The following is a 13,741-nucleotide window of genomic DNA, read 5'->3' as shown; positions in this document are numbered from 1 at the left end:
GGGACTCACCTGGACTGAGGGATGGCTGAGCAGGACCCAGGGACTCACCTGGACTGTGAGGGATGGCTGAGCAGGACCCAGGGATTTACTTGGACTGAGGGATGGCTGAGCAGGACCCAGGGACTCACCTGGACTGTGAGGGATGGCTGAGCAGGACCCAGGGATTTACCTGGACAGTGACGGATGACTGAGCAGGACCCAGGGACTCACCTGGACTGAGGGATGGCTGAGCAGGGCCCAGGGACTCACCTGGACTGTGAGGGATGGCTGAGCAGGACCCAGGGATTTACCTGGACTGAGGGATGGCTGAGCATGACCCAGGGACTCACCTGGACTGTGAGGGATGGCTGAGCATGACCCAGGGACTCACCTGGACTGTGAGGGATGGCTGAGCAGGGCCCAGGGATTTACCTGGACTGAGGGATGGCTGAGCAGGGCCCAGGGACTCACCTGGACTTGAGGGATGGCTGAGCAGGACCCAGGGACTCACCTGGACTGTGAGGGATGGCTGAGCAGGACCCAGGGATTTACCTGGACTGTGAGGGATGGCTGAGCAGGACCCAGGGATTTACCTGGACTGAGGGATGGCTGAGCAGGACCCAGGGATTTACCTGGACTGTGAGGGATGGCTGAGCAGGACCCAGGGACTCACCTGGACTGTGAGGGATGGCTGAGCAGGACCCAGGGATTTACCTGGACAGTGAGGGATGGCTGAGCAGGACCCAGGGATTTACCTGGCACCTGGACAGTGAGGGATGGCTGAGCAGGACCCAGGGACTCACCTGGACTGAGGGATGGCTGAGCAGGGCCCAGGGACTCACCTGGACTGTGAGGGATGACTGAGCAGGGCCCAGGGACTCACCTGGACAGTGAGGGATGGCTGAGCAGGACCCAGGGATTTACCTGGACTTGAGGGATAGCTGAGCAGGACCCAGAGATTTACCTGGACAGTGAAGGATGGCTGAGCAGGACCCAGGGATTTACCTGGACTGAGGGATGGCTGAGCAGGGCCCAGGGACTCACCTGGACTTGAGGGATGGCTGAGCAGGGCCCAGGGACTCACCTGGACTTGAGGGATGGCTGAGCAGGACCCAGGGATTTACCTGGCACCTGGACAGTGAGAGATGGCTGAGCAGGGCCCAGGACTCACCTGGCACCTGGACAGTGAGGGATTTCTCACGGGCCTGCAGCCTGTACACCAGCATGTAGGCGTTGCGGGAGCAGTGCGTGCCCTTCCCGCACTTGGGCTTACGGGTCTGGGATTTCGATGGCTCCGCTGTGGGAACAAAAGGCAAAACCTCAGCAACACACAAACTTCTTCCCTGCTCCTCCATTAACGGGATGAGTTTGCCACCCAGCCAGCTTCCCTGTGCCAGGCCTCTGTGCCAAGCACTGGGCTTGGCACGACTCAAAATTGTAACCCAAAGAAAGCCCCAAATCTCTCCAGTCTTTCTGGGTAAATCAAAGGGACTAAATTTAGGAGGCTGTTCTGAACCTCCCTTCTCAAGAGCCTTTCTTCTCTCCCCAGTGGAACTTCTCTGAGCCAAAAGCCACTCTTGGAAAAACATCCTTTCTCCCTTTTGCCTCTTGTTCTGCTGTCCTGACTCCAAAGAAAAGAGTCAAATCCTCAGGGAAGAAAATGGTATTTACAGGTGATTGTGGATATGAAAAAAAAACACAGCAAAGCTTTTAGGAAGCCAAGAGCCATGGAAAGGGTTGTTTGTGAGCAGCTGCTGGGGGGTGTAAAGTTGTGTTGCAAGAACTGCTGCTTCCAGATGGATTCTCAGGCAAGGAAAACACTTATCTACAGCTGCAGCTTCAAAAATCAAAATAAAGTGAAAAATTAAAGGAACAATGTTCCATAAATTGAACTCTAAGTGGGCCATTGAATTAAGTTTCTTTTCCTCCAAATTCTGGTAAAATTCATGTGCCTTTCTCCACCCCACACCATCCAGGGGACTTCCCAGACTCTATTTATTTGCATTTTATCCAAGAATTTTCTGAATTGCTCCCATCTGCATGGCCAAGACTCTCCCCCCCGACAGACCTTCAGTTTATGTTACTGATTTTCTCCTGCTGTTACATGTATTTGTAACAAAGAGAAGCCTCAGTTTTGCCTGGAACAGGCAAATTACATCAAAAATTGATACAAACATTGAGCTCCCAGCTTTAAGAGGCTACTAAACACACTTGACTTCTATTCTCCAAACAGCCTTGAATTGAAATACGAGAAATAAGAACATTTACTTGCAGTTAAGCATGAAACTTTATAAAATTGAGGTCACAGCAGTTTACTTGCATCTCAGTTGTTGCACTGGGCGAGCGGGGAGGGTAAAAGCAAAGGCTGAGCTGCTCTCAGGGCTGTTGAGGGCTCAGTTTCCCTGTGCACCACTAGATGTCCGGCCAGCTCCAGCCTGGGCCGGCAGCAAGCAGAGGGAGCCAAGGGGAATGGGATAGAGCTGCTGGCACAGCAGGATCATGGACTCACTAAGGCTGGAAAAGCCCTCCAAGATGTTCAAAATCAACCATTAACCCAGCACTGCCAGCTCCACCACTAACCCATGTCATGTCTCCAGGTGCCACTTTTAGAACACCACTGCTGCCCTGTGCAGCCTCCTCCAATGCCTGACTATGCCTTCCATGAAGGATTTTTCCCAATATCTAACCCAAATCTCCCCTGGCACAGCTTGAGGCTGTTCCTTTTCCTTCTGTCCCTGTTCCCTGGGAGCAGAGCCCGACCCCCTCCTGGCTTGGCTGTTCCCTCCTGTCAGGAGCTGTGCAGAGCCAGAAGGTCCCCCCTAAGCCTCCTTTCCTCCAGACTGCCCCCAGCTCCTGCAACTGCTCCTCAGAAGTTCTCCAGACTCTTTTCTTTGTGCTCCAGACCCTTCCTCAGCTCCACTGCCCATCTCTGGGCACACTCCAGCACCTCAAGGAGCATCGTGCAGGTGAGAACAAGGAAATAGGAGAAGGCTGATGCTCCATTACACCAAAACAAGGGAGCACTTAAATCTGCAGTTTTGTTTTTTTTTTTCTCTAAAGATGCCCTAAAGAAAAACAACATTCCATAAATTCTAACCACAGCAAAGCATCCTGGTGAGTAACAATTCCTGGGAATGGACTGCTTGCACTGCAAGTGCATTTCTTCATAATTTCCCTGGTTTTCCCTGCTGTGAGCACCTGCACTACAGAACACTGAGCCACTACAAAACCATTTCGACTCTAAATGAGCTGCTTTTATTTATTAGCTGAAGAGTAATAAATCCACAGGTCCAGCCTCAGCCCAAGCTTTCCAAGAAATCTCCAAGAAATCCAGTCCAGAAACACAGTGATATTGGCAGCACGTGACGAGCCAGGAAAACACAAAAGCACCAAAGAAAAAGCTCAGAGTGAAAAGGCAGTTTAAGCTTCCAAGTTGTTATTTGGATCAAAATCTTTTTTACTGCCTCCAAGTAAAACACCTCAGTGGAAATAGAACCATAATGTGTTAAGGAAACTGAAAGCATTCTCCTTATCTGTTCCAAGGAAGTGGCGCCCGCCTGTTGCTCCCTGATAGGAACCCTCTGCCCGTGTTATCAGCGTCTTATCTGCCATGTGGCAGCCAGAGAAACACTAGAGTAGCTGATCATGAGGCGTAAACACTCACACGGGGCTGAAAAGAAGCAAATCTGGCTGCAATCACCGGGGATTGCTGTTTCCCACCTTCCTCTGAGCCATGACAGCCCGTTCTAGGGAGGAGCACGAGGCTGCATCTGGGGATGCCAGTGGTTGTGGTAGAAATATTTTAAAAGGGCACTCACAACTGAAAGGTTTTACCTAGATCTTCCTCAATTCCCAGCTGCAGTTTCTTCCCCTCCATCTTCTCGATGTCTTCGTCGTTGAACTTGTACCACTCGCCCGTCTGTGGGTCCTTCACGTGGGCGATGTAGTGCCCGGAGTAGGCACTTACTCCACGGTGTATGAGCACAGCACTCAGCTCATACACGTACACACCGTCTGCAAGGCAAGCAGCACTTACACACAGCTCTGAATGCAGCTCTGCAGCCAACAGCACTCATCCTTCCTGTCCTAAAACCTCGTGTTTTCACCAGGAACCAAAGCCTGCGCTTGAACTCACAGCGCTTCAGGACATCACTAAAAGGGTTGTGGCTTCATAGCAAGGATGTTGCCTAAAGTATGGGCTTCAAACAACTCTGGACAGAATTTTAAATCAAAAAGATGATTCAGAGGAATCACTGAATCCCAGAATGGTTTGGGTTGGAAGGGATCTCCAAGCCCATCTTGCTTCACCTCTCTGCCAGGGGCAGGTACGTTTTCCACCATCCCAAGCTGCTCCAAGCCCCTTCCAACCTGGCCTTGGACACTTTCAGGGATCCAGGGGCAGCCACAGCTCTCCTGCTTCTCTGGACAGCCTGTGCCTGCATCATCACCCTCACAGGGAGGGATTTCCTCCTAAACAGAATTACAGAGGAGATCTGCCAAGAAGCAGTGGTCAAAGGTAACAAAAAACTGCCCCAAACTCACTTTTTTGCTCCATGAAAGGCTCCATGTCCAACAGCTCTGAGAAGCCAATGTAGGTGTTCAGCTTCTTCTTGTGCCCAGTTTGTCTGTGTGGAGGCAAAGCTGTGGCTCAGGGCACAGCAACAACAACTCCCATCCCAAAACACCTCCCTTAAACTCCCCTGAGCACCCCTCAAGAGGCTCAGACACCTGAAATTAGAGCAGGAAGAGGAGGGTAGTGATTTCCCCAACAGCTTCCAGGTGTTCCCACTCACCTGTCAAACACAAAGCGCATGAGCTGCAGGTTGAGGGTGCAGGGCAGGCTGAGCAGCCGGATCTTCCTCGTGGCATTTTGCTTGCTCTGACAAGTCTCACAAAAATAACGATTGTCTCCTTCTAATTTTTCCTCCTGAATGTGGAGAGGCAGAGGGAAAGGTCTTGAGAACAGCACTGAAAAGTCAATTGAGCTACTTAACAGCTGGAGAATGAGAAGCACCAAAGTTATTTTAACTATTTAAGTCTCTTCTCAGCTGCTTCCCAAATTTTTCTGAGCTAAAGACACACTAATCACTGAACTTTACAGCATAGTCATAGCAGGCTGCTCTCACTTCAAGGCAAATTTTAGACTGAATCAAACCCCATTCCAAGTTCTCAGGTCTCTTACTCTTGCTCCTTGCTTGACTGAGTTGGTTTATACCAAAGAAAATAATTAAATCTGGATCCAGTTAATGTAAAGCCACATTTTAGCCTGGAAATTATAACCCTCTGCTCAGCCACCCAAAATCACCCTGCAGGAGTCACTCACTGCCTAAGCAGATCCAAGGGTAGGGTTAGGCCAGAGGAAAATTCCAACCCCCCTGAAAAACGTCACAGGGCTGTTTTGTGTGAAGGAGGAGCAGACAAATGTCAAATACTCCAATTCAGGAATTTAATCTGTGCACCCAAACCAGTTTTTTTCATAGCAGACTTTCCAGGCAGAGCAACTGGTTTGCTGAGTGCACCAGCAAGCAAGGAGCTCAGGGAAGAGGTTCAGTTCAGTTCAGTTCTGTCCTAGTCTGAGTGGAATCCACAGCTTAGAGTGCCAGAGCTGAACTTCAGATCCAGACAAATTTTCAAGCTGAATTGAGGGCACTTGCAGCTGTTCCTGCAGCTATTCCCGGCACTCCCTGGTACTTCTGAGAGCAGATTTTTCAGCAGGGAATGTCTCCTGTTGCTATGCAGATGAGCACTGACACAGAAAACAAGGAAAGCAGCCATTCTCCCAGTGCTATCCGTGACAAAGCAGGCAGAGACTTTTCCCTAACTTTCCTGGCAAAGTATTTTAGCTAAAAATGCAACTTTCAAGTGCTTTTTAAAGCTGTAACAGGAGCATGTGATATCATGGAGCTATTCCTTGCTCCATGTCTCAATCCTCATTTTTGGGTCTGCAGAAAACAACATTTTCACTTGGATGCATCTCCCTGAGCCAAGTCAGTGGCTTCACTCCGACACCGACCTTGAGGGCTGTGAATTGGAGGAAGGAACTGAAATTCCTTGCTAAAAATAGCAGGACTCCAACTACAACAAGCTCATACCTTGAGGAATTCTGTTATACAGTCTGTCAACTGCTTGTGTCCTTGGATGTTTAACTCCAGCTCGTAAAATTTAGACACCAGTTTAGATTCTCTGCCACACTGGTTGCAGCTGGGATGGGAAAGAAGACAAAAATATATCTGAGGACAGGTCAGAGCTCATGCATCAGGGCTCCCAAGTCTTTAGTAAAATATTCCTTGAATAAAACCAGGAGAAAAAGTGAAGTCAGGGCTAAGGAGATTCACACCACCACACCATAAAAACTCCAGGAGAAGGTTTAAACAGCTTCAGAGCACCTACCAGGACCTGTCACAACTTGCATGTACCATTTTATATTATTTTTAAGGTGAAATTCACAGCTCTGAGAACACAGGAATGAAAATACAACACCCAGGATGCTGTTTTCTGGCTGGAGGACCTGCCACTCCATTAACTCACTGCAGATTTAGTTGGTAAATTCTCATTAAAGGAGTAAAAGCAGCTGGAGAACTGTCACAGCAACACCATACACACAGGAACAGGAAAGAAAAACGTAAATATTTCTCAGAAAGTGTTTCTGCTGCAGCTTAACTGCCTACTCTGGTTCTTAGGAGGGATCTTCCCCTCCTAAATCCTTCTAAAAATTTAAATATTTACAGAAAGGGTCTTCCCAAAATGATTACTTACACTGTGACATAGGCATACTCTCCACAGAACTGCTTTTGCACAATATTCCGGACATCTGGGTTTTTCTGTTTGGACAAAGTATCTTCCAGCAGGGACATGAACAGCTTGGAAAACTCCTGGGCATCCTGAAAGAGAAAACCAAGTTCATTAACAATCCACCACAGCACAATCCCAACCCTGTCACTAATTCACTGCTAATTACCCCAAGCCCTCTACACAGGCTGTGCCGAGGCTCCGTGCACAGCATGGAAAATAAAGACCAGGCAGGAGAACTAAGGGAAACAGAGGAATTTGGCTAAAAGGAGCATGAGGCCCTCGGTGTGGGAGCACAGCAGGAGCTGCCCTGGCTCCCTGCCAGGGCTTTGACTTCTGCCCTGCTCCTCCCAGGATTCTGGAAGGGATAAAAACCCTCCCGTGGAGCTTTCGAGCCCCTTGATCCTCCTTTTTGCAGCTGTCCCTGCTCAGATCAGAGGTGAGAAGAGAAATAAAAACACCCCAAAAATGAGAAGCTGCCCTATGGGTGATCCCGGCGACGCTCCAGAGCTTCCCCACACCCAGCTCGGGGCCTTTCTCTCCCGCCCTGGTTCTCCTCTTCCAAAAACAAACAGGTTTTGGCCTCTCTCAGCTGCCCTTTGGTGTCCCTGGTCAGCTTCCTTCCTCTCCTGACCCTCCCAAGGAAACACTGCCAGTGCTCTGCTCTTGCTCCAAAACCTCCCATTACCTCTCCAAGTGGATTTCCAAGCCCTGCCCCTCTCCCAAGCTCTCTCCAGCTGCAGCCCCACAGAGCCCTGCAGCATTCACCTCCCACGTGCAGCCCTGGCTGGCTCCTGGTGATCCACCTCCCCCTGAGGAGCTCCTCGCCCTTGGGAGGGCCCTCTCAGCACCCAACCCCCCGGGGAGGAGCAGCCCACAGAACACCTGCAGGACCCTCACTGCAGCTCTGGCTCCCACCTGGCCCCATCCCACAGCTCCTGGGCTTCATCCCACCACTCCCTTGGCACTCATCTAGCCTCACTGCATGCACTTCCTAGCCTCATTCCATTGCCCCCTGGGCTCCTCCTTGTATCCCTGTACTTATCCCATTGTTTCATGTCCTGATCCCATCACTCCTTGGACTCCTCCTGATCCCACTGCCCCTGGGCTCTTCCTTATCTCTGCATAATCATCCCATTGTTCCATGTCCTGATCCCATCACTCCCTGGGCTCTTCTCCATCTCCCTGGCCCCATCCCAACACTCTATGTTCTCACTCCCTGTACTCCCCCTGATCTCCTTGGCCTCATTCCATTGATCCTTAACCCCATCCCATCATTCCCTGGGTTCCTCCTATCTCCCTATCCTCATCCCATTCCTCCTGGGGATCCTCCTGATCTCCCTCTCTCCATCCCATTGCTGCCTGCTCTCCTCCTGACCTCCCTGTCCCCACCACATCACTCCTTGGACTCCTCATCTCCCTGGCCTCATCCCATCACTCCTGGTCCCCTCCTGTTTCCCCCCTGCACTCTGGCAGGGGCCTGCAGCCCCACCTCCCCCATCAGGTTTGCAGCCAGAAGCCAGACCCAGCTGGGAGCTGCCCAGTGAGCACCTAAGGGTGATTCCCAACTCGTGGAGGTGCCAGGAATCCCCTCCCACACACCTGCTGCTGCCCCGTGTCCAGCCCCAGCGCCTTGACAAAGCCCGAGGGGTCGATGTAGCGCCGCTTGCTGTTCTGCAGCAGAGCAAACAGGTACTGCAGGTGCTCACAGATGGTCTGGGGCTCATAGTCTGGGAAAAACACAAGGCACAGCAGGAATTCAGGGCGAGAAGGGATCGCTCCGAGTGTTTCACGACCACTAGAAGTGATGGGCTTGGAAGGTAGTTTGAGTTGTCAGGAAAACTGAAGTGGAACGTGTAGGTGATGAGAGCACATCCCAGCACAAGCCAAATAGAGAATAATTCAGGTTGGGAAAAACCCTTAGGGTCAAGTCCAACTGTAAATATTTACACTCTGTAAATTTCAATAAGGAGGGTGGGGACAGGCTCTGCTCCCAGGGAACAAGGGACAGGATGAGAGGAAATGACCTTGAGTTGCACCAGGAGAGGTCTAGGTAGGATATCAGGGAAAATTCCTCCATGGAAAGGGTGGTCAGGCACTGGAACAGGCTGCTCAGGGCAGTGGTGGAGTCCCCATCCCTGGAAGTGGTGTCTGTCAAAAACTGTCTGGATGTGGAAGCTGGGTAGGTGGGTTAATGGTGGGCTTGGCAGTGCTGAGGGAATGGTTGGACTGTTAATCTTGGAGGAGTTTTCCAACCTTAGGAATTCCATCCTGCAGTGCCCAGCACCAGCTGTGAGTGAAGGGTTTACACAGCATGCACCAACTACTCCAAAAACCAGCTTCTTATTTATCCCAGAAGGTGAAACATAATTTACAACCACCGTGAAACAGCAGCAGAGCTGAGGTGGCTGCGCCGACCCAGAGCCTCCCTGGGGAAAGCACCCAAGAGCAGAAAAAAACAGGGAGCCTTAATCTGGGCCCCAAATTTCAGCCCTGCCACGGGATAAGTGCAGCTCTGCAACAGCACAGACCAGCCCTGACCAGTACCACCACTGGGCTACAAGCAGATCATTATTTTCAGCTCAGACCACTCTGATCTAAGACATCACCTGGACTGAGGTCGGTTCATCCCCAAAATCCAGACGATGGCTCCGACGGCGCGCGCGGCTGGAGCTTCCCCCACTGATCCTTCCTGACAAACCTAACCCCAAGGTGGGGTTTGAGGGAAGGGAACAAACCCCCGCGTGCCACGCACCTGCGTCCTTGGGAACGCCGTCCCCGCAGGCGCTGGGGCACAGGTAGAGCGCCTGCCGCAGCTCCAGGTTCAGGAACCACATCTGCAGGAAGGTGTTGACGTAGCACGTGGCGCCGAGGTTCGTCAGGCCCACGAAGGCGTTCTGGGGGGGCAGAGGAAGGGCCAGCTAAAGTCACCTGCCCTGGTCCCCCCAGCGTGGCCCTGTCCCCTGGGGGGTTGGGGGTACCTTCTTGCGGCGCTCGCAGTTGGGGTCGTCGATGTTGTGGAAGCTGTTCTCGTCGATCTCGCCCAGCCACGCGTGCTCCCCAATGCCCACCAGGCAGTTGGGGTTCCCCCGGCAGTTCCTCCTGGGGAGCCAGAGCCCAGCTGTCACCCCCATGTCCCCCGGGGGCTGGCGGGGGGTGACAGTGAGGGGTATGGGGAAGCACGAAATGTTGGATGGGATGAGACGTGGAGCACACAGCACCCCCCCACCAAAAATCAGTGGGCGTGGGTGAGGAAGGAGGTGGAGAGCTAGAGGGGTTTTTGGGTAAAAAATGGAAATCCAGGGGCAAGTATGGGACCAAGGGGATCTCCTCTATCTGGGAAGCCAGGCAGGGTGAGTGCCGTACATCCAGGCAGGGATGGGTTCTCTTCAGCCCACAGGGATCCCCTATAAATGGGGAGCCAGGCAGAGAGAGGGGTGCCTACAGCCCTGGGGCAGGACTAGCTCCTTACACCTGAGAAGCCAGGCAGAGAGAAGGGTTCCCTACAACCCCGGGGCTATCCTAAAAATGGGGAGGGACAAGCAAGGAGAGGGGCTCTCCCATATCTGAAGAGCCCAGCAACAACGCGTTCCCCACAACACGAGGGTGGTGCCCTGCATCTGGTGAGCCAGAAGCGTCTCCCACAACCCCAGGAGAGCTCCCCAACATCAGGGCAGCCAGAGAACGAGAGGGGTTCCCCGCAGCCCGGGGAGGGTCGCTCCCCTGTGTCTGAGCAGAGAGGGACAGAGGCTCCCCAGCACCCGAGGGAGCCCCCTGAGTGTGGGGAGCCGCACAAGGACACGGTGCTGAGGGCCCAGCCCCGGGGAAGGGAGCACGGGGGAGGCTCCACCGACCCCGCGGGACCTCGGGAGGGGCGGGGAGCGCCCCGCGCCTCACGGCGGGAGGGAGCACGGGGGTCGGAGGGGGTCGGTGCCCGGCCCCGCGGTACCGGCAGGCGCCGCGCTGGCAGGGCTCCAGCCGGACGCGATAGGCCGCCTCGATGTGCTCCTGCGCCACCGCCTCGGGCGGCACCGTCTCGGTCCAGCGCCACGCCGCCTTCTCCAGCTGCAGCCGCGGCGCCATCGCTCCCGCCGCGCCCTGGGGCTGCCCTGCGGCTGCCCCGGCCCGGTCCTGCCCCGGTCCCGGTCCCGGTCCCGGCCCGGTCTCGATCCCGCCCGGCCCCTCCCGCCGCCGTCAGGGCCGGTGACGCCACCAGCGCGACGCGGTGACGGCGCGAGGCGCTGACGTTATCGGGGCGCGACGCGCGGGGCTGGGGCGGGGCTTCCGCCAAAGGGGCGGGGCTTGGGAGCGCCAGGTACGGGCTCGTGCCCGCCAGGGGCGGGGCTTGAGCGCGCAGGGGGCGTGGCTTGGGGCACAAGGGGCGTGGCTTGTTTGAACTCTGGAGGTGTGGCCTGTGCGCACGGGGCGGGGCTTTCGACCCATGTGGGCGTGGCTAATGTGGTGTGGGCGTGGCCTGAGCGGACGGTGGGCTGGGTCCCATCGCCCCCTCCACCCTCCCCACCGCGCCCCCAGAGACCCCCGAGCCCCCCAAAGCCCCCAGAGCCCTCCAGAATTACCCAGAGCCCCCAGAGGCCCCCAGAGCCCCCCCCAGGCCCCAGAGCCCCCCAGAGAACCCAGAGGCCCCCGAGCTCCTCAGAGCCCCCAGCGCTCCTCAGAGCCCTCCAGAGCTCTTCAGAGACCCCAGAGCCCCCCAAAGCCCCCAGAGCCCCCCAAAGCCCCCAGAGCCCCCTGAGCCCTCCAGAGCTCTTCAGAGACCCCAGAGCTCCCCAGAGCCCTCCAGAGCTCTTCAGAGACCCCAGAGCCCCCCAGCCTGGTACCCCCACCAGACCCCCGAGCACCCCTGTGACATTCCCCCGCAGCCCTGTACTACAGCCCCCCCACGCCATAAGATCCCGGCCCCCTGAACTCCCACAGCCCCAAACCGTATCCCCCCCTATACTGCACCCCCCACACCCCAAAACCATAACCCTTCCCTACCATAACCTCCCGGGCCCCTCCACCCCTGCAGCCCCACACCGTGCCCCCTACATCTTCCCACTGTACCCCCTCTCTTCTACCCCCACATGACCCCCCAAACCGTCTGGCTCATGCCACGCCGCCCGCAGCCCAACACCAAAGCCCCCCTCTATCCCCACACCACATCCCAACCCTCCTGCTCCCCACCCCACCGCTGCTGTACCCCCACAGTGCCCCCAAACTCGGCAGCCACGCTGGTTGTCTCTCCTTTAATAGCTGTCCCCGCAGGGGGGTCCCCGCCAGCACCCCGATTGTCCCTCGCGCCCCCAGCCCGCCGCCACCCCGGGGGGCGCCCAGGCGGCCCGGCCGCCCCAGCACAGTTTCGGGGGGCCGGTGGAAGGGGGGTGTAAACATTTTTGAGGGTCCCGGCCCCCCCCCCAGAGTCACCCCGGGGCAGCGAAGCACCGTTTCCTCTTGGTGGCTTTTTTTTGGAAAAGAATAAAATTGGCCAAATTCCCCCCGAGCTCTGTTTCAGGGGGGTTAGGAGGGGCAGGGGGGCACAGGGGAGCCCCCCAGCGCGCCGTGCCGGAGGTCGATGGGGTGTCGGGGGATCCCGGCGGACTCCAGCGCCAGCCCCCGCACGCACCCCGAGAGGCCGGAGCTGAACTTGCCAGCGGTCAGGGCGCGGGGGTCGGGGGCACCGCCTGTGGGCACAGGGCGGGCACTGGGCAGGGGCACCACCCGGGCCGGGCCTGGGCACCTGCCCGCCTCCATCTTCTGTCCCACCAGTGTCCCCACCCCGTGTCTCGTCCTGCATCCACCCCAAGTCTCTCCCTGCCTCCCATCCTCTGTTCCACCCTGCCCCATCCCGTGTCCCATCTCATGTTCCACCTGGTGTCTTATCCCAGGTGTCATCCCATGCCCATCCCGTGTCCCACCCCATGTCCATCCCATGTCCCATTCTGTGTCCATGCCATATCCCACCTCGTATGTGTGTCCCACCCCATGTCCATCCCCTGTGCCACCCCATGTCCCATTCTGTGTCCATCCCATGTCCCATCCTGTGTCCCACCCCATGTCCCATTCTGTGTCCATCCCATGTCCCATTCTGTGTCCCACCCCATGTCCCATTCTGTGTCCATCCCATGTCCCATTCTGTGTCCGTGCCACATCCCACCTCGTGTCTGTGTCCCACCCCATGTCCCATTCTGTGTCCATGCCATATCCCACCTCGTATCTGTGTCCCACCCCATGTCCATCCCCTGTGCCTCCTCATGTCCATCTCATCCCATTCTGTGTCCCATATCCCACCCCATATCTGTGTCCCACCCCATGTCCATCCCATGTCCCACCCTGTGCCCATCCCATGTTCCACCCCGTGTCCCACCTTATATCCATCCCCTGTGCCACCCCATGCCTCATCCCGTCTATCCCACATCCACCCCATGTCCATTCCACGTCCACCCCACATCCACCCCATGTCCATTTGTGTCCCAGCCCGTGCCCCCCGTGTCCCCCCGTGTCCCCGGTCCCACCGTACCCACGTAGACGCTGCCCTCGGTGTTTGCCATGACGTTGGATCCGGGTGATTCCCCACTCACCGGCTCCTCTCCATCCACCTGGAGCTGCCCACGCCGGCCCTCCCTGAGGGGCACTGTCAGCACCTGCAGCCCACCCCACCCCACCCCACCCCACCCCACCCCACGCCCAGACCCCTGCCCACCTTGTCACCGTCACCCGGTGCCACTCGCCGTCGTTGACAGGGTCTTCAGAGGTGATGGTGGCCTCGCCACTGCCCAGCTGGTAGCTGTTGGGGGGCACGGTGTCAGCCCGCAGGGCACCTCAGGGGGCACCTTGTGGGCTCAGGGGACCCCCGGTGCCACACGTCACGCCAGGGGACCCCGGTCCCCCCTCACCTGAACACCAGGTGCCCATCCTTCAACCCGAGACCAAGGAAATCTTTGGCTTTGCCGCCCTCGCCGGGCTCCTGCGGGCG

The 13,741-nt window shown here is 56.1% G+C and overlaps 2 protein-coding genes across 12 annotated transcripts in view; both read right to left on the bottom strand.

Annotated features, from left to right (window-relative positions):
• Nucleotides 1-10,974, bottom strand: part of USP48 (ubiquitin specific peptidase 48) — a 31,140-nt gene extending 20,166 nt beyond the window's left edge. For 3 of the 5 annotated variants that reach the window (XR_014949732.1, XM_021537874.3, XM_085558475.1), the window contains exons 1-10: nt 10,718-10,973; nt 9,750-9,870; nt 9,524-9,665; nt 8,371-8,498; nt 6,736-6,860; nt 6,072-6,180; nt 4,773-4,906; nt 4,522-4,604; nt 3,814-3,993; nt 1,151-1,276 (exon numbers count right to left, since the gene is read on the bottom strand). Coding sequence is in view for 3 of the 5 variants with exons in the window: in XM_021537874.3 (XP_021393549.1) it covers nt 1,151-1,276; nt 3,814-3,993; nt 4,522-4,604; nt 4,773-4,906; nt 6,072-6,180; nt 6,736-6,860; nt 8,371-8,498; nt 9,524-9,665; nt 9,750-9,870; nt 10,718-10,851 (1,282 nt within the window). In the remaining 2 variants the exon portion in view is untranslated. Of the gene's footprint in view, nt 1-1,150; nt 1,277-3,813; nt 3,994-4,521; nt 4,605-4,772; nt 4,907-6,071; nt 6,181-6,735; nt 6,861-6,937; nt 7,252-8,370; nt 8,499-9,523; nt 9,666-9,749; nt 9,871-10,717 lie in introns of those variants that run through there. The other 2 variants (XR_014949731.1, XM_021537876.3) reach the window with 2 other exon arrangements.
• Nucleotides 10,975-12,000: 1,026 nt separating this feature from the next.
• The window catches only part of HSPG2 (heparan sulfate proteoglycan 2), a 44,162-nt gene continuing 42,421 nt past the window's right edge, over nt 12,001-13,741 (bottom strand). For all 7 annotated transcript variants that reach the window (XM_085558415.1, XM_085558418.1, XM_085558420.1 and 4 more), the window contains 4 exons: nt 13,662-13,732; nt 13,469-13,552; nt 13,286-13,389; nt 12,001-12,449 (listed from right to left, as the gene is read on the bottom strand). In XM_085558415.1, the coding sequence (XP_085414541.1) occupies nt 12,286-12,449; nt 13,286-13,389; nt 13,469-13,552; nt 13,662-13,732 (423 nt within the window). In that variant the 3' untranslated portion in view covers nt 12,001-12,285. The remainder of the gene's footprint in view (nt 12,450-13,285; nt 13,390-13,468; nt 13,553-13,661; nt 13,733-13,741) is intronic.

Source organism: Lonchura striata, chromosome 21, assembly GCF_050655825.1.
Source record: "Lonchura striata isolate lonStrDom1 chromosome 21, ASM5065582v1, whole genome shotgun sequence".
Taxonomy (NCBI): domain Eukaryota; kingdom Metazoa; phylum Chordata; class Aves; order Passeriformes; family Estrildidae; genus Lonchura; species Lonchura striata.
This window is presented reverse-complemented; position numbering and strand designations above follow the sequence as displayed.